The sequence below is a fragment of the Amblyomma americanum genome, chromosome 8, assembly GCF_052857255.1.
Source record: "Amblyomma americanum isolate KBUSLIRL-KWMA chromosome 8, ASM5285725v1, whole genome shotgun sequence".
Classification (NCBI taxonomy): Eukaryota; Metazoa; Arthropoda; class Arachnida; order Ixodida; family Ixodidae; genus Amblyomma; species Amblyomma americanum.
This window is the reverse complement of record NC_135504.1, coordinates 13,612,760-13,635,325: the sequence shown is the minus strand read 5'-3', so window position 1 is coordinate 13,635,325 and position 22,566 is coordinate 13,612,760. Positions and strand designations below refer to the sequence as shown.

At 49.7% G+C, this 22,566-nt stretch overlaps 1 protein-coding gene across 1 annotated transcript; it reads left to right on the top strand.

Annotated features, from left to right (window-relative positions):
- Positions 1–1,218: 1,218 nt before the first annotated feature.
- LOC144102157 (uncharacterized) lies at positions 1,219–22,292 on the top strand. Its single transcript, XM_077635472.1, has 17 exons — positions 1,219–1,307; positions 2,336–2,453; positions 3,228–3,359; positions 5,129–5,298; positions 6,239–6,423; positions 7,108–7,237; positions 8,248–8,382; positions 9,474–9,577; positions 10,476–10,600; positions 11,415–11,527; positions 14,261–14,389; positions 15,791–15,890; positions 16,512–16,612; positions 17,140–17,289; positions 19,188–19,334; positions 19,457–20,305; positions 20,705–22,292. Exons 1-17 carry the CDS (start codon positions 1,272–1,274, stop codon positions 21,608–21,610), a joined length of 3,630 nt encoding a protein of 1,209 aa, XP_077491598.1. The 5' UTR covers positions 1,219–1,271; the 3' UTR covers positions 21,611–22,292.
- The last annotated feature ends 274 nt before the right edge of the window (positions 22,293–22,566 follow it).

Sequence of the window (22,566 nt, the reverse complement as noted above, 5' to 3'; positions counted from 1 at the left end):
GATACCATTTATTCATTAATTAGGGATTGGGAAAAGTGCAGTTGCGTGAAAATGTGCTCTTCAAACTTGATGTTATTCCAAAGCAGGCTGGGACTCCCTTTATACACATCCACGGAGCACCTACTACAGCTGGGGATCCACAACACCATCGAGGACCTAACTGAGCCCACTACGTTAACCAGATTGTCATGCTCAAAATTTGGAGGACGCTTAAGCTTCGCCTTAAGAGCAGGACGCGACAGCGTGTTGCAGCATTGCCAAGGAATCCACGGAACTCCATCGTCCTTCGGTGCGACCCCTTGCCCGGACCAGCGCCTCCTTCCCGGACAATTTAAGGAAAGGAAACATATATTGGTGGACACCCGAACCGCGCCGTAAGGCAATTAAAATGAAAAAATTTTTGAAGGAAAGGAAAGGACGCCTGTCTCGCATATCTCGGTGGGCACCCGAACCGGGCCGTAAGGGAAGGAAATTGAAATGAAAATTGGTTTTAAGGAGAGGAAACGACGCCTGTCTCACAATTCTCGCTGGACACCCGTACCGAGCCAGGAGGGAAGGAAAAGCCCTTCTCTTACGGCGCGGTTGAAGTGTCCACCGAGATGCGCCATTTCTCGCTCACGGCCAAAGACGCCGACGACACCGGCTTTTCTGCGACACGAGCTCCTTAACTCTGTCGCGTTAATATTACAGAAGCTTAACATCAGTCCACCCCGGGAAGTCGCCGACAACACCGACATGCCCATTCATATGAGATCACACAACTCGCCCCGTACCAAAGCGCATGAATGAGGAACACAACAGTGGACAACTTGAGATTTAACGTTCCGTTGGACGATGCTTCTCACATCATGTCCCCTGAAGGCTCCCGAACTGAACGGCGATCAGTGTAAAAATCACTGTTGATAGTTTTAGAGCACGCTGGTCTTATGGGACAGTGCTACAGAGGCAATCATTGAAATCAGTGACTAAGGCAGAGCAGTGGCTGACAGGCTTCTGAAAGGCTTATTTCGCCCGTACATTAGCAACAACCACCGCCACCTCCATGCACGTGTAGAAGACGCAAAAGAACAGCGCGTGAAGAAAACGAGTCAGAAGAAGAATAGTCATTGGCCGTGTTGCACGTGCTGTCCGGTGTTCTCCGACCGCCCGCAGCATAGGCCTGCACAGCATTTGCACGTCCTTCTGCATCTTCCGGCCGGAGAAGTGTAGGCTGGATCTCCCGGCCCCGGAGTGTTCCGCCTTTGCCTGGTCCCACCTGACCTGCTGCCATCATGACGGAAAGCGAGGAGGAAAGCGGGTCGGGGGAGGTAGGCTTCACCTACGCGGTAGAACTGGTGTATCTCCCAATGATGGTGGCACTTTTATGGCACTTACGGATTCCGCTGTGGAAGAACAGACTGTACCCTCACGGCTCAAACCCGCCGCGATGGCTCAGTGGTTAAGCCGCTTGTCTGCTAGTACCCGGGTTCGAACCCGACAGCGGCTGCCGCGTTTCGATGCAGGTGAAACGCGAAAGGCACCCGTGTGCTGTGCGATGTCAGTGCACGTTCATGATTCCCAGGCGGTCGAAATTATTCCGGAGCCCCCCACCACGGCACCTCTTTCTTCCTTCCCTTCTCTCAGTCCCTCCTTTATCCCTTCTCTTACGGCGCAGCTCGGGTGCCCACAGAGATAAGTGAGAGAGTTATTGCCGTCATTTCCTTTCCTCAAATACCAATTTTTCATTTTTTCCCCAGAGGCTCTAGCCCCGCCGCGGGGGCTCAGTGAGTGGTTAGGGCGCTCGACTACTGGTCCGGAGTTCCCGGGTTCGAACCCGACCGCGGCGGCTGCGTTTTTATGGAGGAAAAACGCTAAGGCACCCGTGTGCTGTGCGATGTCAGGGCACGTTAAAGATCCCGAGGTTGTCGAAATTATTCCGGAGACCTCCACTACGGCACCTCTCTCTTCCTTTCTTCTTTCATTCTCTCCTTTTTCCCTCTCCTTACGGCACGGTTCAGGTGTCCAACGATATATGAGAAAGATACTGCGCCATTTCCTTTCCCCTAAAACCAATTATTAATTATTTCCCCAGAGGCTCAGTTTGCAGCCGACAAGCTGAAAGAGTGTGCGATCGCTGCTAAACCAATTTGTAGTGGCGGTGAAAAGGGTTGCCTGTAGCTAGCCGATAGAAATGAAAGGTGATCCGACTCACCCCTTGCCCTTGAACACTAGTGCAACCTAGTGGCTACGATGCGAGAGCGCTCGAGATGTATGGCCGTGCAACAGCCGTTATGTACAGTACATTGCGGGACATGTAAGTATCAACTGAGCGCGCATCATGTGCATATGGGCGCAGGAGACGACGCAGGCTGGCTTCCAGAGCCGCGCCCACAAGCTGGCCACGCTGTTCATCATGACGGCCGGCAGCGCCAACGCCACCCGCTTTCCCGAGATGTCCATCGCCCACGGCGGAAGTGGGTATACTCAAATCTTTCTTCCAGGCAGTGGTCATTAGGGATGTTTCGTATCAGGAGGAAGGGGACGTGTGATGTAGGACCTTGTAAACACTACGGTTTCAGTAGCAGATTAGCGCGTTCGGCTTGGTCATTGCAGGACACCTTAGTTTTCTGGATGCAGTTTACAGAAAGCTCTAAAACAATGACAGCTATCTGATAAAAAAGCGGAATTCTTCGCGGCCACTAAAAACCACTTCACAATGCCGACCACCTGAATTACTGAGCTCAGGCTCATGGATAGTCAACTTGCGGTCGTTTGCCAACTTCCGTTTATTGTGTTTTAATTCCAGAAGAGGGCAAATACTGGCTCGTTGGTACATTTTTGAAGACCTGGATAAAACAGCGCTACGGAAGACGAGACAAGAGAAGGACTAACACCAGCGCCGGTGATTCTCCTTCTCTCGTCTTCCGTGGCGCTGTTTTATCCAGTTCTTCAAAATTGTATTTGAGTTCACTTCTGCACAGTAGTAGCCCTTCTCACCTCTACCCTTGTACAGTCGGGGGACAAAAGTCCATGGACCACGTGCTCCGTAAACAAACTCCATAGCTCTAATATTAGCCGTCGGATTGAGACCACACTAACAATAAACATAAATGCTGCTAACAATAGATCTGTCGGCTGAGTTTACGGAGCACGCGGTTCAGAGACTTTTGTCCTCCACTTCACTTGTGCCGTGTTCTTCAGTTTGGAGCTCATAAACTGGTAAGAGGCCTACGTATGGTTCTCTGCAGTTCCGTTCATGCTGGCCTACCTGGCGCTGCTGGTCGCCGTGGCGATGCCCATCATGCACCTCGAGAGCAGCCTGGCCCAGTTCTCCGAAGACGGCAACCGCGGCATATTCGGCGCAGTTCCACTCTTCATAGGTGTGTCGTCCCTGACGGGGAGCGCAATCAATACCCCGACGTCGAATAGCTGGTTGCTCGTAATTTTTGTCCAGAACAGTAGCACAAAGCGCTAAGCAAAAAAAAACCCCTTAAAACAGAGCGACGCTATCTATCGTCAGTTCTTTTTTCTTTCTCTCATTGCTTGCGCCACATTTCTGAGTATTTGCTGATATAGAACTGAAATCAGCGGATGGCGTGCCTAAGACAAACGCATCGATGCATGTACCGGCGCTAAATGGCTCAGATGTGCTTTGAATACTTGAACTCCGTGCCTGTCTTGATCATCATCATCAGCCTGACTGCGTACACTGCAGGGCAAAAGCTTCTCTCTCGTATCTCTCCAATTAACACAGACCTGTGCCAGCTGCGGCTACCTTAGCGACAATTTATCCCACCCGCCGACCTAACTTTCTGCCGCCCCTGCTACGCTTGCCTTCTATTGGAAGCCGTTCCGTTACTCGTGCTCGTATTATCAGCCTAAACAACATCATTGTTTCAGATTTTTGAGAATGTATCCTTGCTGGTCATCTCGAAAATGAGGGTACTGCGCGAAAACCAAGGACAGCGGAACAAGTGGGCAGGACATGTTTTTTCGCGCAGTACCCCTTTTTACAAGATGAACATTAACAAACTGCCCAGCTTACCGCTCTACAATATCCTAGATGACTGACTCCTATTATAGGCAACATGTTCTAATAACCAATATCACCTTGCGTTCGGCGCGTTATGTCTCAAGCCATCACTGCGCCATTAACCTTATTTCTACCACTGCTAACTGTACGAGGACATGCTGTCTTGTAATGTGCTAACTGCATTCACGTACATGCAGAATTTAAAATTTTATCCTTCCCAATTTATCTCTTAAATATTTAATACAAATTTGAAAGTTCCTTGAGCCATTTGCCACGTTTGTGTTTTCATCACATTTTATAACGATACAATTTCCTTCCCAACCTCAATCATCACTGTACAACTCCGAATGCGTTACCTTTCTTATCGTCCAATATGTCATTGTAGTATACAACGCCGTTTCTGTTTGCCAGTAATACTCTTGACTAGATAAAGTACACTTTCATGCTTTCCTGTAAATTTCGCTGAAATTTTTTGTACTGTGATGCTTGCACTCCTGTAACTTCTGCCACGCTTGATGTGATTCATGCTGGTTTATCGCTCTGTTTTTCGTCTCTGCTTGTTTCGCCATTTTATTTTTGAAATAGCGCCTCCGGTGTTATCAATACCGGTCATATCAATCAAAAATGGCTAATGGGGTCCTTCCCTTGCCATCTTCCCTTTCTTTCCGGGCTCACTAGCTCTCCTGCCTATTCCATCTGAGGCTGGTAACGTAGAGGCCCGCCTGACCGCGCCGCAACGTAGAACCCACACAAAACGCCGGTCAGCGCCCAAGCCTGAGTGTCGTAACGTGCGGCTCCAGTCGGAGTGCGACACATCGCAGATGTCTGGTTAACGGCGCGTCCACACTGAGCCCATTTGAAGGCGGATTATGTGATAGGCATTCACAATATGGGCAGCGTTGAATGTAACCGGCTCATTCTGAGTTTTTTTAATGAGACATCTCCAAGCAATATTGCCCCTTTGTTGTTGCAGGCCTTGTAAAAATAGCTTAAATAAATAGAAAGAGCGCCTGCTAAATGTGCTCACACTTGTTTGTAATTTAACTGGGGCTAAGACACGGCGAATTAAACAGTCTAAAAACTACATCAATATGGTGATTTGGCGGCCGTCCGCAGGCCTGGGCTACACCATGAGCCTGTGCGCGGTGGTGCACATCTTGGGCGACTCGGTGACGCTGTCCCAGCACCTGCTCCACCTGGTGTCCTCGCTGCGCAACCTCTCGTGGAGCGGCTGCCCCGCCGGGGAACTGGTGGCCAGCGACCGGGCATGCTACGCCGCACCGGCGGTGAGCCTCTTTGCGCACGCGTTCCCCGCTTTTTGGTGGGGCAACGAAGACGTGGCAGTCTTTGCCGAAAGTTCCCGGTCCACTTAACGCCCGGTTACGGGAGCAGTCCTCGGATGGTGCATTCGGGTGGTGCTTCTCCCCGTTCAGTTCGTCCTTCTCTATCCGTTTTTTCCCTTCGGATACTACCTTTCTTTAACTCACAAAGATGCTGATGAGGTAACGAGATTTCTCTGGACGATCTGGGGAACTAGTTTGTCATAAATGACTATTGGACAACGGAGCACAGCAATGACAGATATGACAACAGGAACAGATATGAGTGGTCTCTCATGCACAATACTACCCCTTTCCTGGCACACGCCGTCATGACCCAATTACTACCACTAGTATCGCGATACTACAGCAATAATACTGCCCCTAACAACAAAATTACAGCTACTCCAGGCATTGACAGTAATGCTTGCTGCCATTATAGTTCCCAACTACGTAACCCGCCTCTTCGCGGGCTGAGGACCGAAGTGCTGCTATCTGTGTGCCTGAGGCCAGCGGAGGCAGGGTGTAGTAAAATAAATAATAATAATGAAGGCGCGGGTGACAAGCAGCGTTGAAGACAAATTCAGAGCGCGGATTCACATATAGTCTTGGTCAAAAAATATTAAGGCCACGGCGTTCAGCTGCTGCGAAATGAGTGCTCCTAGAATGCTCCGTGTAGCGGATCATTCGAAACACAAGTGAAGCAGGAAGCTTCTCTACCAAAAGAAGAACCCTTCTGCTAGCTTTTCAAGGTCATTCGGTCTTTAATAGTGCTGTAGTGGCCCTGTTATGCGGCTGAAGAGAAAAGCCTTTGGCCTCAAGTCTTTTGACCGAGACTGTACATGCAGTCTTGTACTGCCCCTACAGTCACCCTGTTATTCGATGCTTTCCTGTGGCCGCATCGCAGCCGCTGTGCAGTAACGTGCGCTCGCGGCTGGCTGAGTCTTTCCGTCGGGAGCAGCTCGACCAGGGGCTGCCTACCTCCAGTGGCGACGATGGAGGTCTGGTGGTTGCGGTGCCCGCCAGAGACTACCGCCACGAAGCCGCAGGCTGCATACCGGGTGTCTATAACCCTGTGCACCAGCCGCAGCCGTGAGTCGAATATATCCGCCATCTTTATTAAATGCTTGTACGCTTTCACTGCGCCGCTTTACGTCAGTGAACGCAGCAGACCGGCTTATCGTGTACGCTGTACGACGACCCACACTACGAGAGTTGTGCAATAAATAATACTTCCTGGGCCGTAAGTGTTCTTAGTAAGCGACGGGATTGGAAAATGCTGTTCACACGATAATGATATCCTATAGTTGAAATCAAGAAGAGGAAATGAGCATAAGCTATGTACGTAACCCGAATAAGGGGCAACCGATGGTTCCTTGGGTAACAGAGGGGAGGAACGCGGAGATTTCAAGAGAAAACAAGCGTAACAGCCCTTTCAGAGAGCCAGGTGGCCAGTTGCAGTTGGTAAGTGCAGCTGGCGCATGATAGGGTTTTTGAAAGTCACGGGAGACGGATTTGCCCTGCAGTAGACGTTGTGTAGGCTGGAGGTGACGACATTTCCGCAATTCTGGAATATCGTCATTGCGAGGGTTCGAAGTTCCGTGATCAGTACGCTAGCCTGTGCATTCCGTTGTGGCGGAATACATATGAGGGGGAGATGGGACGAGTCATGTGGTTTTGCTGCAGAAGTGGCGGCCGGTTTGTGGTAATTACGTTTTCTACATGAACGTTCGTTAACTATACGCTGCTGAGAGGTGACCCCTTCGGGGATCGCAGGCGTCGTGCCGGAGTCCCCTGGGACGGCGGCTCCTTCGACGAGATCCGGGCGCAACCGCTGCTCTCGCTGGCCGCAGTGTGGGTGCTGGTGTTCGCGCTCGCTCGCCACGGACTCACCAGCGCCAGGCGGGTGAGTGGACGCTCTTGAGGGTGGCTGGAGGAGGGTGGGGGAAAAGAAAGCCGTGTAGCTGTCTCAGGGAGGGGTGAAGGAGAGATGTGATTGGAACGAGTAACAGAGGGGCCCTATAGAGTGCCGGGTGTCGTAAAAGAGCGTTGACAAACCCCAGCTTACAGGCTTTTACAGTGACATCTATTCGGCGTTGTCATCGGCGTAGCAACATGACGTACTGATTGGTCTACATGCGGTGAAGTCAAGCATGCCGTACTGGAACGCGACATTGCAACGCATCGCTCTGAGTCCTCAGAACGCAGTGACATCACGACAGTGACAGCATAGTGATGTGACGCGCACTGTGACAGAGAAAGCAGGCACATTAATATAACCTGGAACACATGTCGGTGATATCAGGCACCTGTCGGTCATTCTCACGTTGCACAGTGGAAATGTCAGGAAGCATTTTTTTTTCTATGTCACCTGCAGCGAAATCCGGCCGACATTCACGCAGGATTCAACCCCCTGCCGGGTTCGGTCTCAAGTATGTTCACACAGGTTAACCAACATGGGCAGACGAATTATTAGATTCCTTTCTTCGCAGACCCCAGATTTTTTGGAGAATTAACGACGTCTTTAACGCTATCGTTTAAATATATACAGACACAGGGAAAACAGGAGACCATATATACTCAGTGCAATAAATATGGCTGAATTCTTAGCCCACCAGCTATATCCAGATGATGTGCAGTCGTCCACATACTTGACTAGAGCGCTCCAACGGCGCGCTCTTTTTTGTGTTTATGGCAACCTGCTGCATGGCAGGCCCGGCACAGCTTTTCAGTGCAGCAATGGTTAAAACACGATCCATGGCAATGTGCATGCACTTTAATGTCTTGTTTCGACCTTAGGTCGCTCGTAAATGTCGGGTGTGTGCTCCCTGGTGGGCCGTTCACGCGCTCTAAAAATGTGTGTAAACCACTGTACTTTCTGACACGCCGCACACCTGGCATGCCCTTTTTCCGCAGTTCTTCTACGCTATGGTCCTACTGCACCTGGTGACCACCGCCTTGCTCCTGGTGCGCGGAGCAGCCCTGCCCGGTGGCCTGGGTGGCCTCGGCATGTTGTTCTACGCCGACTGGGGCAGCGTGGTCAACGTAGAGGTCAGTTTCAGTGCTGGAGCAGCTTTGCAGTGGACCTACATTTAGCATAGCAGTTTGCAACTGTGGGACAGCACTTGTTAAAAATAGATCTTTCTATAAATACTCTTCAATATGCAGTTTTCATACTACATGTTCCTAAACCAGGATAAGACTTCACTATCTCCGAAACACGTGAGCCTCAACAGAAGCCCATACCCCTGATTAGCCAATGGCTGGAGACCACACTTATGGGATTAAAGTCGGACATGCAGGCTGTGAAGTTTTGTACTGCAATGAGCTTTTCCCTGAAAAACACAGCACCTACGCGCCAAAATCGCTTTTCAAGCGTGATGGAGACTTTTGTAGCGATAGCTACATTACGGTAGCATTTCGAGCCTTCAAAGTGTTGGCGCCGTGACTGTGGCGGCGCCGCCCCCCTGTGGCTGCGCCGCCACGCTGTCACGTGGTTGGTCACGTGGTGCGGAGCAGCTGCAGGCGGCGCGTTGCCATGGCTGAACCAGGTGACGTGGTTCGTCACCTGGTTGTTCACGTGACCAGCCAAGTGGTGCAGAGCAGCTGCTGCTGCCGGCAGCGCGGTGCGCCGGCGAAACCGAGCTGCCACAGCTGTATGCATGTGCCGTGTCAGGTGGGACGAAGATGAAGGAAGGCCCAGCGAAACGGAGAGGCGAAAGCCAGACTTTGCAATTCGACTGAGCTAGTTCCATTCAGCCAGCTGTACCAATCGCGTCACTCCAGGTTTAACCAGAGCTGAACCACCGCCAATTTTTGTCGTCAGTAGTACAGTCATAGTATAAATTAACGCACTAGAGGTGACTGTGGTGGGATTTGGGTTCAGCAACAACTGAAAACGGTAGATCATTAATGAGGATGGCTATATATACCTTCTCTACAGAGAGCTTCAAGCATGAATTTTGACCCTAAGAAATCACCCAAAGCTTTATAAAATAAGTTCGGACCGCATCTTGCTTGCTGTGACCACAGCTTGCATTTTCTTACATTTTTTGCAAGTCGTACTGAGCGCATTTGTACATGTCGACAAACATTGCAGTGTGACTTTTTTATACCACACAAATTCTCTCTCCACCTGGCAGATGTGGTCCAACGCTCTCTACGTGTGCCTTGAGAGCGTGGGCGTCACGGGGTCCGTCTACCTTGGCGTGGCGAGGCTCAACAACTTCAAGAACGACTACCACGAGTGAGGAGCTTTCGTGTGGTTTTATGCAACTCAGATCTCTTCCAGAATTGCGCTATAAGCAGTTGGACCTTGATCAGAATAATTTTTTCTAGTCGGAATATTCATAAATTATTGTAATCTTTTGTCACTGATTTCGTTTACCGGAACCACTTAGAATATGCGCTTTGTGTGAACGGCTGTGGCACGAGGGAATGAAATCGGACATACATAGAGTTAAGCCTATCCGAGCGTTAAAGATTGCTGCACATTGCAAAAGTCCACTTTGTTTATTTGTTTATTTGATTCCGCAAGTGTCTCTTATTGAGACATTACATGGGGTAGTGGGCATATTGCATGCCAAATAAATACATTAAAAACGTTATCAATGTTTCCGTTGAGCCGCTTGAGGGCTAGTGAGTCGATGATGATGGCTACTTCGGTGGGAAAGCCATTCCAGTCCCGTGCTGTGCGCAGGAAGAATGACTGCTGAAAAGTCGTAGTATGTGTTCGGGGGGATGCACTTCATTACGGTGGCTGGAGCGGGCGATGCGGTGGGCTCTTTTTATGTGCTTGTTATCAGAAGTCAAAGAATAGAAAAATTTATGAAAAAGGCTAAGACCCGCTATCCTCCGGCCTGAGGCTAGAGGGGGGTAAGTTGATTTGAGCTTTTAGTGCTAAGATGTTCGCATCGTGACAATTATTGGACAAAGCGAATCGTGTTGCTCGGTTCTGAGCCGACTCGAGGGTGTTAGGTTATTGTGGTGTGGGTCAAAATTGCGTTAGCATACAATCAACACAATTTAACCCTTACCACGTTTAACGCGTGGCAAGAGTCAAAGAGCAACCACAGGTGTTAATTGACGCCTGTTGCATCGTTCGCTATGGTTCAACCGTCTCCTGCCGATTTCTCCCTTTTCAGGGACGTCATATTCGTGCTGGCGGCCGATACAGCGAGCAAGGGTCTGCTCACGGTGATCACCTTCATGTTCCTGGGACACCTCTCCACCAGCATCGGCGTCGACATCCAGATGCTCGTCGACTCCGGTGCGCACTGCGGGAGAATTTTACAGAATATATATCTAGAAATTAAATTACAATGGGCAAAATAAACCAAGATATGGATATTGCGGTGCTTTGAGTTACAGTAAATAGTGCACCGAAAATAATGTACACAAACTTTGTCCAAATACAAAGTGTGTGTTATACCTTATGTAGGCTTGAATGTCTGCTTTTTTTTTCGACACCATATGCGTGTTGTGCTAAAGCATGAAAAATTTATAACGGTGCATGTAGCGTATTTTACAAAATAGCCTCGCAACCTTGGGAGACATCGTACTATAGGAAGTAGTAAAAAAATTCACTGGTGGTTCAATCCGCCACTTTTTGTGCTTATGCTATTATGCTGTTATGGTTAGAGGTCACAATAGAGAGGACCTTTCTGCCTATCGTTTGGTGTTCTCAGTAACCCATCGGAATACGAGCAAAAAAGAAAGTAAACGCTGCCACTTTGCAGCGACAGTGATTTATAGCAGAACTTATAACTTCCGCTGTCTGCCGATATATAGTACGGATCCACAGCACATTTCGTCCGGCAAGCGCTTTCATTTAAGCAGGTGTGTCACCACCACCTCGGTGCATTGAACGATGTCTTTCAAGTAAAACCTATGCAGCAGTACAATGCGCGTTTATTGACCGGGCATCAGATCGATACTCGCTCTGCGGTAGCTTAGAGCGCAGGGTTGCATACCGCCAGGAGTAAATCTTCGTGAACTCTGCTTGCTGATTCCCAACGCCCTTCCACTTACGTTGATAATAATGGGAACCTGCAACGATCACTGCCAACTACTAATCGGTGCAGAGTCCGATCCCTCGGCAAGCATCGTGCCCCAAGCCATGAGTGCGGTGCCGTGGCAGCAGTTCTGGGGACACGTCCACTCCATCTGGATCGTCTCCACGGTGCTCCCCAAGTTTGTGAGTGCGCGCTTCCTTTGACCGTGTTGCTTTGTTGTCATGGCGTAGAAGTAACGCACTCAGTGTGTGCAGTTTAAAAGTCTCAGAGGTGCACGTGGGTTATGAAAGATGCCTTAGTGGAAGGCGCCGGGTTAATTCCGACCATCTGCGTTTTTTCAACGTGTATTTCTTTATCGCAAGGCACACGTGCATTTTTATATTCCGCCTCCGCCGAAATCCGCGCGCCTAGTCACGATTCCATTCCGTGATGTTGGTTTCAGCAATGGGGTGATATGCCCCATTGGTGGACCTGCGCCGATGCTGACATGTGACGGAGCAGGACGACGCTTTTTGATTGGCGGAGATTTTCAGTGCGTCGGCCTGACTATTAGTGGCTGCAGTCGGGCGGCGGCGACTTTCCCAGATCGGCGGTGCCTGAGATCTACCATTTGCTTTCCCATGTCGGCTTTCGTCACGACTGACATCAGGGTCATATCAATTGAAGACAAAATGAATCGTTGCGTCATACACTTCTTGGTTATGCGTGCTACATACGGTTTACCGCGTTCACCTTGGTCTCCCATCGGCACTGTGCTGGTGAAGGCGAGGGGGTGGTTATCTCGTGGTTTCTTGTCATGCTGGTTATGCAAGCTCAGCACTAAACCGCACTCTTGGCATCGCTTTGATAACGAAGGTTCTTGTGTCTCGTCCTTGTCTTTTCGTGGTTTGCATGCTCTGGCGCTATTTTCTTCAAATCAAGTATGCACCAACTCGCCCAAAAAGAAGTGTTAATGAAGGTTCTTACCGTTTGGACACGTATATCAGCGAGGATAGATAATTATGAAAGACAGGAGAATTTGCAATTTGTGAAATGTGGTGCTTAACGTCCCGAAGCGAAACATGGCTGTGAAGGACGCCATAGTCGACGGCTACAGGTTAAGACGACCTGGGTTCCTTTAAAGTGCTCTGTCTTCGCATGGCACATCGGCTGTTCTTGAATTTCGCGGTAAGCCTGCGCGAATAGGACGAAGACTAGAGGCAAATAAAAGAACGCGGCAACTCCTCCGTTCACGCAGTCTAGTCCTAACTTTCCTCAAAATGAAACGAGTAGCCCGCAAGAACGTTCTGCTACTGTATTTCGCCGTCATCGAAGTGGGACAGCCGCGGCCAGAATCGAACCCGCTACCTTGAGATCAGGAGCCAAACGCCGAAACCACTTATCGGCCACCGTGACAGCTGACAGGAGAGTGCTTGCTTAAATTGTTGCCGTCATGGCACTGTTTTACTCATGCTACTGCAGAATCTAATCGAATATTTTGCTTGCATTCATAACTTTCCATACATTCACGCCGCGACCATGAATGACATAACTTCGTGAATCAAATGATGATAAAGTCGCGCCTAAAGAACGCACACAAGACAGGACACGGAACAAGCGCATGAAGGAACAAGTAATGATTGGACCACATCTGAAGAAATATACTTAAGTACAGCATATTTTTGGGCTAATTGGTGTATAACTCTTCAAACATGGTCAAGTCGCGAAAAAGAACCCATCACATGACCGGATTCGAGACTAGCGCAAGTTGCCAGTCCTGTGTCCTGTCTTAATTATCTTGAACAAACAGCGCGAACAAAGACGAGCACAAAAGACAAGAAAGCGAACGACACGGCGCTGCTTTTGTGCTCGTCTTTGTTCGCGCTGTTTGTTCAAGATGCTTAACCAACTAGCCCGCCAAAACGTGTTAACGCTGTCTTAATTATGCGTGTTCTTTTCGCGCAACTTGACCGTGTTTGTAGAATTAAACCAATTAGCTCAATGTTTCACTCAGGTCTTTTTCTTCTTCGGCGCCCCATCTTAGGGTCCCTTCATGCGCTAGCCCCGTGAAATGATGATGAACCTGATGGTCATCCACCACATGACCACTGGCGGCCCAATTCTCGAGAGCACCATTCGCCGGCCACACGACCGTCATGGCTGAGGCTCGCTTAAATAATACGTCCTTGACGTGCTTTTCATGAGTGTGCCTCATGGTTAGATGTCATGCGTGTACAAACAACTCTGCTCGTTTGTGATGAGTCTATTTCACTAATTTTAACGCTGTAACGTCAAAGGCCCCGTTCACCACAAAATCCAGTGTCGGGGTTGTCGGCGTCGACGTTGTGAACAAAAAATTACGGGCATGGCTCTGGCATGTGGTCCTCAGATAGCAACCTGTAAGGCAAGTGGGCCACCTAGGTCACGTGACTTTGCGGCGTCATTATAACCTGCCAACCGGATTGTGAGCAAACTGGCAACTGTGGCAGGAGCCAGTTAATGATTGGTCAACCTGGGCCGCACAAGTCCCGCCACTGGGAGCACCTGCCATTGCAGGGCAGTGGCGCATCGCTTAACCACTGCGCCAGGAGGGTATGGGACTCCCAGGGATCTATGAATGTAGAGAGTGGCCTTCTGCATATATGGAACTAACCCGTTACGCTATAGGGTCACACTCTTAAGGTGGAGCTTGTATGTCCCCTTCAGTTTTTTACCTAGTGCCTGTATACCAAAAGCCTTTTGCCCATCCTTGAGCCTTGAAGTCCATTTCAGCTGTAGTGTGTTTGTTAAAACCCTGGAGTACAGGCTGAAGCCTTGATCTTTGCTTGCCTTTAATTTCCTGCACGTATCAACATATCACATGTCTCCAATGCCTTATTCGTGGGCATTCACTTGCGGGTAAGTTTGACACCACTTCTTCTCCCCGCATTGTATAGCTGATCGTGCCGGACATCCTGCTGGAGCTGCTGGCTGCCTCGCACCCTCTGGTGGTGGCCAACCGGACCCTGGTGCACTTCTTCCTCTGCGTCCTGCTCGTCACCGCCAGCACCGTGGTCTGCAGCCCCGTGAGTGAAGCTGCTAAGTGGGATACTGTACGCGAAGAGCGCGACGGTGAAATTCACGATGCGATATACCCAGAGTTCTGAAAATAAACCCCTTCTAGCTGAAATCATTTAAATATGACAGTATTTCCTAACCCTTCTATTAAACAATGCTTTTACCCGCCCGCTTTTTCCTTCACACCTTTTCTCCCTGCCGCGATGGCTCAGTGGGTTAGCCGTTCGGCTGCAGATCACAAGGTTGCTGGATTGAATCACGGCCGTGGTGATCCTTTCTCGATGCTGGCGAAATGTCCGTATGCTATGCGATACCAGCGCATAGTAACAAACTCCACGTTTTCTAAATTCATCTGATGCTTTTACCTACAGCGTCCGCCATAGCCCATGTGCCACCTCGATACGTTAAGTGCCACATGTCACCACCATCAGCGCCTTTTACTGCGTAACCAGTGCTATTGTAACTGGTCTGGTCTGGCACGCTGGTCTGGGAGACTGGGCTGGGAGGCTGGGCCGGAGGCCCAAGCCACGCACCCACTGCCACCCTCGATCCCCCTCCTCACCACACCGCCTCCCACCTTCGCTCTCCAATAGCCCCATCCACCACCCACCCAACAACCTCCAACCTCCACAATGTCTTCACTCAATGGAATGCACCCACACAGCTGAGGATCGAACTAACGACGGCGCGATTGAATTCAGAAATTGGTTGAGAGAGCCTGCTGTTCTCCAAAAGTACCATTCCCCTAGCTTGGGTGCTGCCCAATTCGCTTCCCCCATGCAGCAGCCCTCACGACATAAAGCAATAGCAGCAAATGTATAAGCATAAAATCATTAGTGAGCCATAGAAGATCATCTGGTGTAACTTTTAGGCTATGGAATGCGGCAAAAGAGAAAAGCATTAAAGGGAAAATCGTCATCCTAAAAGCACATCTTCCATACGCAGTTCATTGCATCGAACCATTTGAGCGTCTGTCAGTTTTCTTCCTTTTTTTCCCGAGCAAGCGGAGAGCATCCTAACAAACTGACGCAACAGGTACTGTTTGTAAGCAGGTGTGTTTTTAGCCGCTGCATTCATCCGTTATATTGTTCGCAGTCTGCCCAAAGCTCTGTAGGTGAATTTTTGTCCAAAAATTCTATGCCCTGACATTCGTACGCAACGGGGGCACTTATTCGAACGGGGCTACGTGAGTTTAAGCAGCCGCTGCACTGTGTGCATTGTTGGATTTACGCTGATGCAGTGCAAGTGGACCTAGGTATTGATGGGTTCGGAAGAGCAGGTGGTGGGTGTATGTTGAAACGGTCGCGCACAGGTCTACGCTTTAATGGCACTGCCGCAGATTTCAAACAGGCCAGCAGCGGATACAGCGAAAATTGGTTTCCTTCTTTATGTTCCTCCATCGGCACCAGGGCGGCGCCACCATGGCGTCCATTTTCGTCCACAACCAGGACCGGGACATGCGCTTCTTGGTGCTGTTCCTGGAGTCTGTCGTGGTGCTGCAGTTCTGCGGTGCGTTGTTTCTATCTAGTGCAGCTGATAGTTCCTGTCTTTAATTTGAAAAGAGCGCACTTAAATTTTAACGAAGAGCGTGTGTGCGGCAGTCATTGCGTGGCGCCTTGCCGTACATCCTGAACAACACTTCAATTAGCATCATTTTTTGTACTTTCGGCATCCTATCTCAAAAAGTAGTAAGCCGTCCACATCTGAAAGCAGTGGCCACCGATTCCGGCGTTGCGGGACGAAATAAACAACCCCTATTTTGCTAGAGGCAGGTACGGCAGTAAGGTGATATGTTCGTAGGCCAAAGCTATGTATACATTCGTTCCGGTCGGTCTTTGTAATTAAGATTTTCTTCTTAATAAATAAAGGTGGCCGAAGCGGCATCTGTTATGTCTCTCTTCAGCTCGGATAGCAAACACTGATATATACTGAGTTCAGTTCATAAAAATCCCGCCATGTTCAGGCGATGACAAATCCAAGCATATTATCGAAGTGAAGACTCTATTCGTCTCATTGATTTTTCTCTACTACGCCTGCCACGTGACTAATGGTGGTCGCAGAGCTTTCCTTCCCCAATAATGGTGGTCGCAGAGCTTTCCTTCCCCAATAACTCGTGCCCTTATTTCGCAGGCGTACACAGGCTCAATATTATCTCCGAAATGATGACCGGCCGCGAATGCAGCTTCTTCGTGAAGGTCTGCTGGACGTCGGTCATTCCCATCGCCGTAATTGTGAGTGACCGTGAAAGGAGTCTTTTTTTCCATTAGCAGTCATTTTTACCCATTGGATGTTCAAAAGGCGTGCTGGGGATGCATTCGCAACTGAATTTATATTGCTACCCGTCAGTGGCGTAGCGTGACACGTTACAGCAGTGGCGTTCCCTTCGGATAATTTTTCGTTCTTCAGGAAATTTTAGGACCAAAATTTGCGAAAAATCATAGGTTTTCATACAATTTTAGGGCTCAAAATTCTTTTGTCTTAAAATTGCTGTATCTTCCAAGCTGCTTCAGGGAAAAAGGGCAGAAATGATAATATTTGGGGTATAAGAGAAATTTCGAATAAGGCATGGAGAATAACTGTCCTGACTACATTTTAAGCGCTAAAATTGGTCATTGTCGGCGTCCGAAGCCGGAGCTGGAGCTATAGAACGCTTTCAATAAAAAAAGCAATTTTTTTCTACAGACAGGGTTAAGGCCCAACCGCCATCCACTGCGTCATTATTGGCAGCTCCTTTGGAAATATTGTTTCTCCTTCGCAGTGCATCTTTTGCGTGGAGGCGTCCTTTGGGTACAAGGGAGCCAGCTTCCAGTACCCCATATGGACCTACGCCGTCACGGTGTGGCTGTATCTCGTGCAGCTCAGTTGCATCCCAGTGTTTGCCATTGTCTTCATGAACGAAACCGGTTTGGTGAGTGCAGTAACAGAGTCGATTAGGGCACGATTTGTTCGAACGGGCCAGCATGTGTTGTTTGTTTGCTCGCTATCCCATTCCTAGCGCTTTGCGACCGTAATTCTGAATGAACCCTTTATGCTTTGCCTGTGCTTTTAATTGACGTTTACAATTCAAGACTGTGGGGGTGAATGCACTTCAAAGGAGGCCTTGCAACCGTCGGTACCATGCAACTCGTCGCGGTCAACCTGGCGACGTCATGGCATTTGTCGGCGTCATTGTTTAGAAGTCGTCCTTTGAACACCGTCCGCTTCTGAGTTGAATGTTTGAGTAGCATGCAGCTGGGGAAATCTTATCAAAACCTACCATCAGCTCCTCTCTTGAATGAAGTGAAGCGCACGTTGTCTTGTCCTGTAATGAAAGGAGTCGAACATTACGCTCTTTGGAGGATATGGCGGTAGGCCACTCCAATAAGGCATAACATACCTGAAGAACCACAAAAAATAGCACAGGACATTGGAGGGAGTCAGAGCAATGCGTTATTGTCGCATTGATGTGTTGCGCCTATAATTTATGACCTAAAATCGAATGCAAGAAAGCTTCCATACCTGATTTTCATAAGCATGACAAATCAAAAGATATGCAAAGTTCACTGAGAAGTCATGATAAAAAATACGTTTCGTGCTCAAAGCGCATGCTTTGCCTTAATGACCGAACTTGCCCAGACGTCCATAAAACTCCTCTTATCGAAACGTTGAAAAACGGACTAAGGTCCACTCTGACCTTTGATCGTTTTGCACTTTACCGCGTCAGAATGCGGTTCTTCTCAACTGAACTATTCAGATCCGTTTGACTAGACCATACACAAATATATCGACAAAATAACGAACTGCCGTAATGAATTGATGCAGCGCCAAAGAAATCAAATTAAGGCACAGTGAATTTCGTAAGAGTTCAGACTGCGAACATTACCAAGGCATTTCTTCACGTCCAGCTGTCTCTTGCTGCACCCAGTTTAGAGCATTTCACACCTGAGTAAGTCCCACGCTTGCCCAGAGAAGATAAATGCTCATTAGAAGACTGATCAGAGGCATAGAAGACATTTGAAACCGGTGCCTTTCGAGCATTAAAAGCGGTCTACCCCAAAGCCGCCACATGCACAACCGTCGTCATGCTGGTGGATAGGGCTAAATCTATGCACAGCAGTCTACAAGAAGTGAGCACGGGCAGCAGCGGATGGTTGTCAGGAAACCCGCTTTTGCTTAGCTGGATTTTCTGTCAACGCGGCTGCACTTTAGCGCACCCGCTGATTCTACAGATATTACCTGCCACGGCAGTCAGCCGTCTTGATAGCAGAGATTTCAGCCACTCAGGACTTGTAGACAAAACCTGATGCTGAGTGTATGGGCCATAAATGAGCAGGCCCCCAAACTAAGATTCATGAAAACTGCGAGCGTACCAGCACTCTTTCATGTTGCTGTTGTCCTCCGCGCTTTGTGTTATCTCTTCTTCATCCGTGATTGGCGAAATGTGGCCGCGTGCCGCATCGATCAGCTAGCAGTGATATTATCTGATTGAAAAAAAAAAACATGTCACGCTCAAGCACGAAACACGAAAGCGTACGATTGCACGAATGACTACATAAATTGTGAATTAGTTTTCTATCAAGAACTGAATAAAATCCAGATGCAAAACATTACGAAAGCTGCGTGTTCTTTCTTGCATTGGCAAGTTCTGGATCCTATCGGCAGAACTCCTTCGCAGTGAGGAGCAAGAACAGTAAAGATGAATCTGGCGGGAAAATCGTAATGCCGCTACTCCTTCGTACGGAGGAATCGCAGGTCAAATTTTCACTCGGAAAAGCTTCACGGTAGCAATCGCGATAAACAGCGCCGGCTTTCTCCTCCCGTCGACAGAATATGAGGGACTGCCTAGTCCCTCTTCCGGCGTGGGTCCCGGCCGCCTGGGACCAGGTCATGGTGTACAGGCAGCTCATGGTCCTGGAAGGAATGGACACGGAGGCCCGTCAGAAGCCCCCAGAAGGACAACGGCCGAAGGCAAAGGTGCTTCGCGTTTCAATGTTTGGCTCTTCCGTGTCCAACATTCTTGGACAAGAATTTTGAATATTATAAAACTGGAAGTATTGGTATAGAAGTTTGGGTCATCACATAAAAATTCCTTGCAGGTACTCCGCCGCGTGGCAGTGAAGAAGAGCGAGAGTTCCTCGTCGAGTACCGAGGTTCTCGGCAGCCCTGATCTGTTCGTGGCCAGCCACACGAATCCGAGCCCCGGTTCGGGCAACTCGCGCAAGGGCAGCCTCGGCTCGCCGCGCAATCGGGCGGGCAATCCCGGCCCCGGCGTTGTCCCCGACTCTGGCACTGTCCACGTGTCGCGACGGCTGAGCTCCATCAGGCGGTCCATGATGCGCCCCAAGCCACCCACCGTGGAATACGTCTCGTCGGAGGTAACGAAGAGCTCAAGACCCGCGGCAGCCTCCACGGGAACATCGGGTGACGAACCACCCGACCATCGGCCTCACAAGACAGGTTCAGACCGGGGAGCATCACAAGTCGAGGGCCCGTACCTACCCGAAGCGCCGGGTCAAGCCGACAACCAGGCGGGCATCGCAGCATTACTTATGCCAGGTCCTCAACTGGAACCAGTTGCCCCAGACATTCCTAAGAAGATTCAAGAGGAAAAGCTGCCAGGAAAAATGCAAGATGCTGCCGTCGTATTGCAACATGGACAGGCTGAACGCGAACCCAAGAAGAGTCGAGCCCAGAAAGCGGTTTCCAAAAGCAAGCTGTCGAATAAGTCTAGCGTGTCTGAGAATGCTGCAGTTAAGCCTGAACAGAAGGCGGGCACTGTGTCACAAGGCAGTGGTGCTTCTCTGAAAAACCTTGCAGGCGCTCAGGAGTTGCGTCCAGTGGAACGCGTAATTGCGGCTGAAGTGGATCTTCCTCCTAATCCTGATGCAAGGAAGACTGCGGGAAGTTTACAGGAGGAGCCAAAAAAAGCGTTGAAACGGCTGAAGGTAAACTTTCTTATTTTCTTTTTCTTGGGCGTAATCTGTTGCTAGAGATGGTTATTTTCTTTTTTACTTTAGTCCATTCAGGTTGTGTAAGCAGCGCGCATGTTATTTGTCTTAAATATAGAAAAGTCCCGATCGATAAGAACACAATTTTTTCTTCCCTTCCCAAAGCAATTCTGTTGCCACACCAACTAAGGTCGCGCGAAATTTGGTTAATTACATGTGCTGTGGTCTCAAGACAATGGTGCTCCTCGTGGATTCTGTCGTGCAACCGACTTCTGTTGCGACTTATGTCACTGTACACCGTGCGCAAGGGTGCCGTCATATCAATGAGCATGTGTCAGGGCATGCCGCGCAAGGAAAAAATTGATCCTAATGCTTTCCTCGTGCTACCTTTTGCAGGAAGGCGTTGTACTACGACGGAAACGCCGGAAGCACAGGAAGGCGGCCTCCGCTCCACATGCAGTCCGCGCTGAATCACAAGACGACGCCAGAGCACCGGCCGCAAGCAGCCCGGAGAGCGACTCTGCCCGTCACACGGTCGTCGTACGCGCTCCTTCCGTGTCCACCATCGACAAGTCTACAGCGTTCCGCTCTATGCTGCGGAACCTGCTCTTGAGACCGGAAGAGCGCGCCAATATGCTGCAACGGACCGGAAAGGTTACATCCAGCGAAGCTGTAGCGAAAGGGCGCATCTTAGCGTCCTCACCCTGGTTTTCGCTCGACAGCCTTCGGACAGCGCCCTCTGCTGGGGCCGCACCTCAAGAAACGACGGCTGTCATGACGAGGCCTGGGCAAGGACTCGGCGTTCTTCAACGAGAGGGCGCTACTTCCGGAGGCCGTGGCATTCCTGGAGTGATGAGGGGCAGCAATGCATCACTACGTACCGGGCAACCAACGGTCGCCGAGGCTCAGCCCAAGGATAATGCACCCTTGCAACACGCCAAACGACAAGCGAGAAGGAAGTTGAAGGCTGACGACTGGAAACGAAAGGTCTCGGTCGTCGGGTCGGTCCAGGAACGTGAGAACCACAGGAAGGCCTCAGCCCCATCTATGTCGGACAGTTCTAGACATAAGAGGCCATCCGGAAGCCAAGCAGAGTTGGCCTTCCAGGCTTCCAGCGCACAAGCGCCAGGAGCAACTTCTAGAGAAACGCGTCCGCAGTCGTCGATGGTTGTGTCGACGCGCACTAAGCGCTCCGAACACGCAGATGGTGCTGGAAACACTGTTCGTGAATCGAGAAAATCCGCTGAGGGGGAAAATGACCAGAAGGACAAGGAGGGACGACAGAAAAGCAATCGCGCTTAAAAGCGACAGTGCCCGGCAACGCGGGCTGCATATGACATGGCCTACTTGAGGTGCCAGTCCAACGTGACGCTTAATGCTGGTAGCCGAAAGCTTGAGAATTTTACTATAGGGGAGAATTCGGCATTGTTCTATTTTTCGTGTTATGAGATGCTGAACGGCCTGAAATTAGTACAAGGTGCTGCGGAGCCCCGATAGAAAAAGTAAAACCTGGCGGCAAGGAAATAGAACTACACTGCTTGAGAGTGGCTTTAGTCTTCTAAACATGCAAATTTGCTTCTATGCACAAATCAGTGAAAATATGCGATGCATGCAAGACCTCATTAGAGAACGCCAGTCAGTGCTTGGTTCCGGACTCTCTGCGGTTACAGAAAGCAAGGGTGCACGTAAAGGCGCTCATCGGTGTTCATGTGCAGGTTATGCAAGTCAGCTGCGCTTGGATATACGTAAGGGGGGAACATTACTAGTGATATCAGCAGTAGGAATACGGGCGGTGCTTCCAAACGTGGCCTATATTCGGCAATGCTTATCTTTGTTGGAACAAGACGTCCCTAGCTGCATCCCAGAACGGCAGAGCCGTTTAAATGCCGTAGAAACCTTGGTCAAGCAATAAGCATGGTTTCATGAAAGGTACAATTCCCTCAGTCTGGTGCTTGGCTCTCTTGGCGTGAAATGCTTAGAAAAGGAGAAGGTTTGTAAACAAGTGAAACTGACGATGTAATTCGCAAGACGTATCGGAATAAAGATTAGGTTTGTCGTCTTTGATTTTAGGTTGGATGGGCTCCAATGAGCAGTTACTTTGCTTTGCCTGGGAGGAAGGTTTGGATAGAGGAGACTGCCTATTTCCGCGACCACAGACGTGTGAACAGTAGACGAGACTGTAGCGCCCCTCGCGCCGCGCTCTGCTCTCAGGCCATGGCACGCGGCGACGGAAAATTAAGAAGGAGGAAGTTGGGCTA

What these genes read in the sequence shown, in the direction of transcription:
- LOC144102157 (XM_077635472.1), top strand. Translation starts at nt 1,272, where the DNA reads ATGACGGAAAGCGAGGAGGAAAGCGGGTCGGGGGAG. An exon ending in AGGAAAGCGGGTCGGGGGAG is followed by an intron (nt 1,308 to 2,335) that starts GTAGGCTTCACC and finishes ATATGGGCGCAG; the next exon opens with GAGACGACGCAGGCTGGCTT. An exon ending in CGCAGTTCCACTCTTCATAG is followed by an intron (nt 3,360 to 5,128) that starts GTGTGTCGTCCC and finishes GGCCGTCCGCAG; the next exon opens with GCCTGGGCTACACCATGAGC.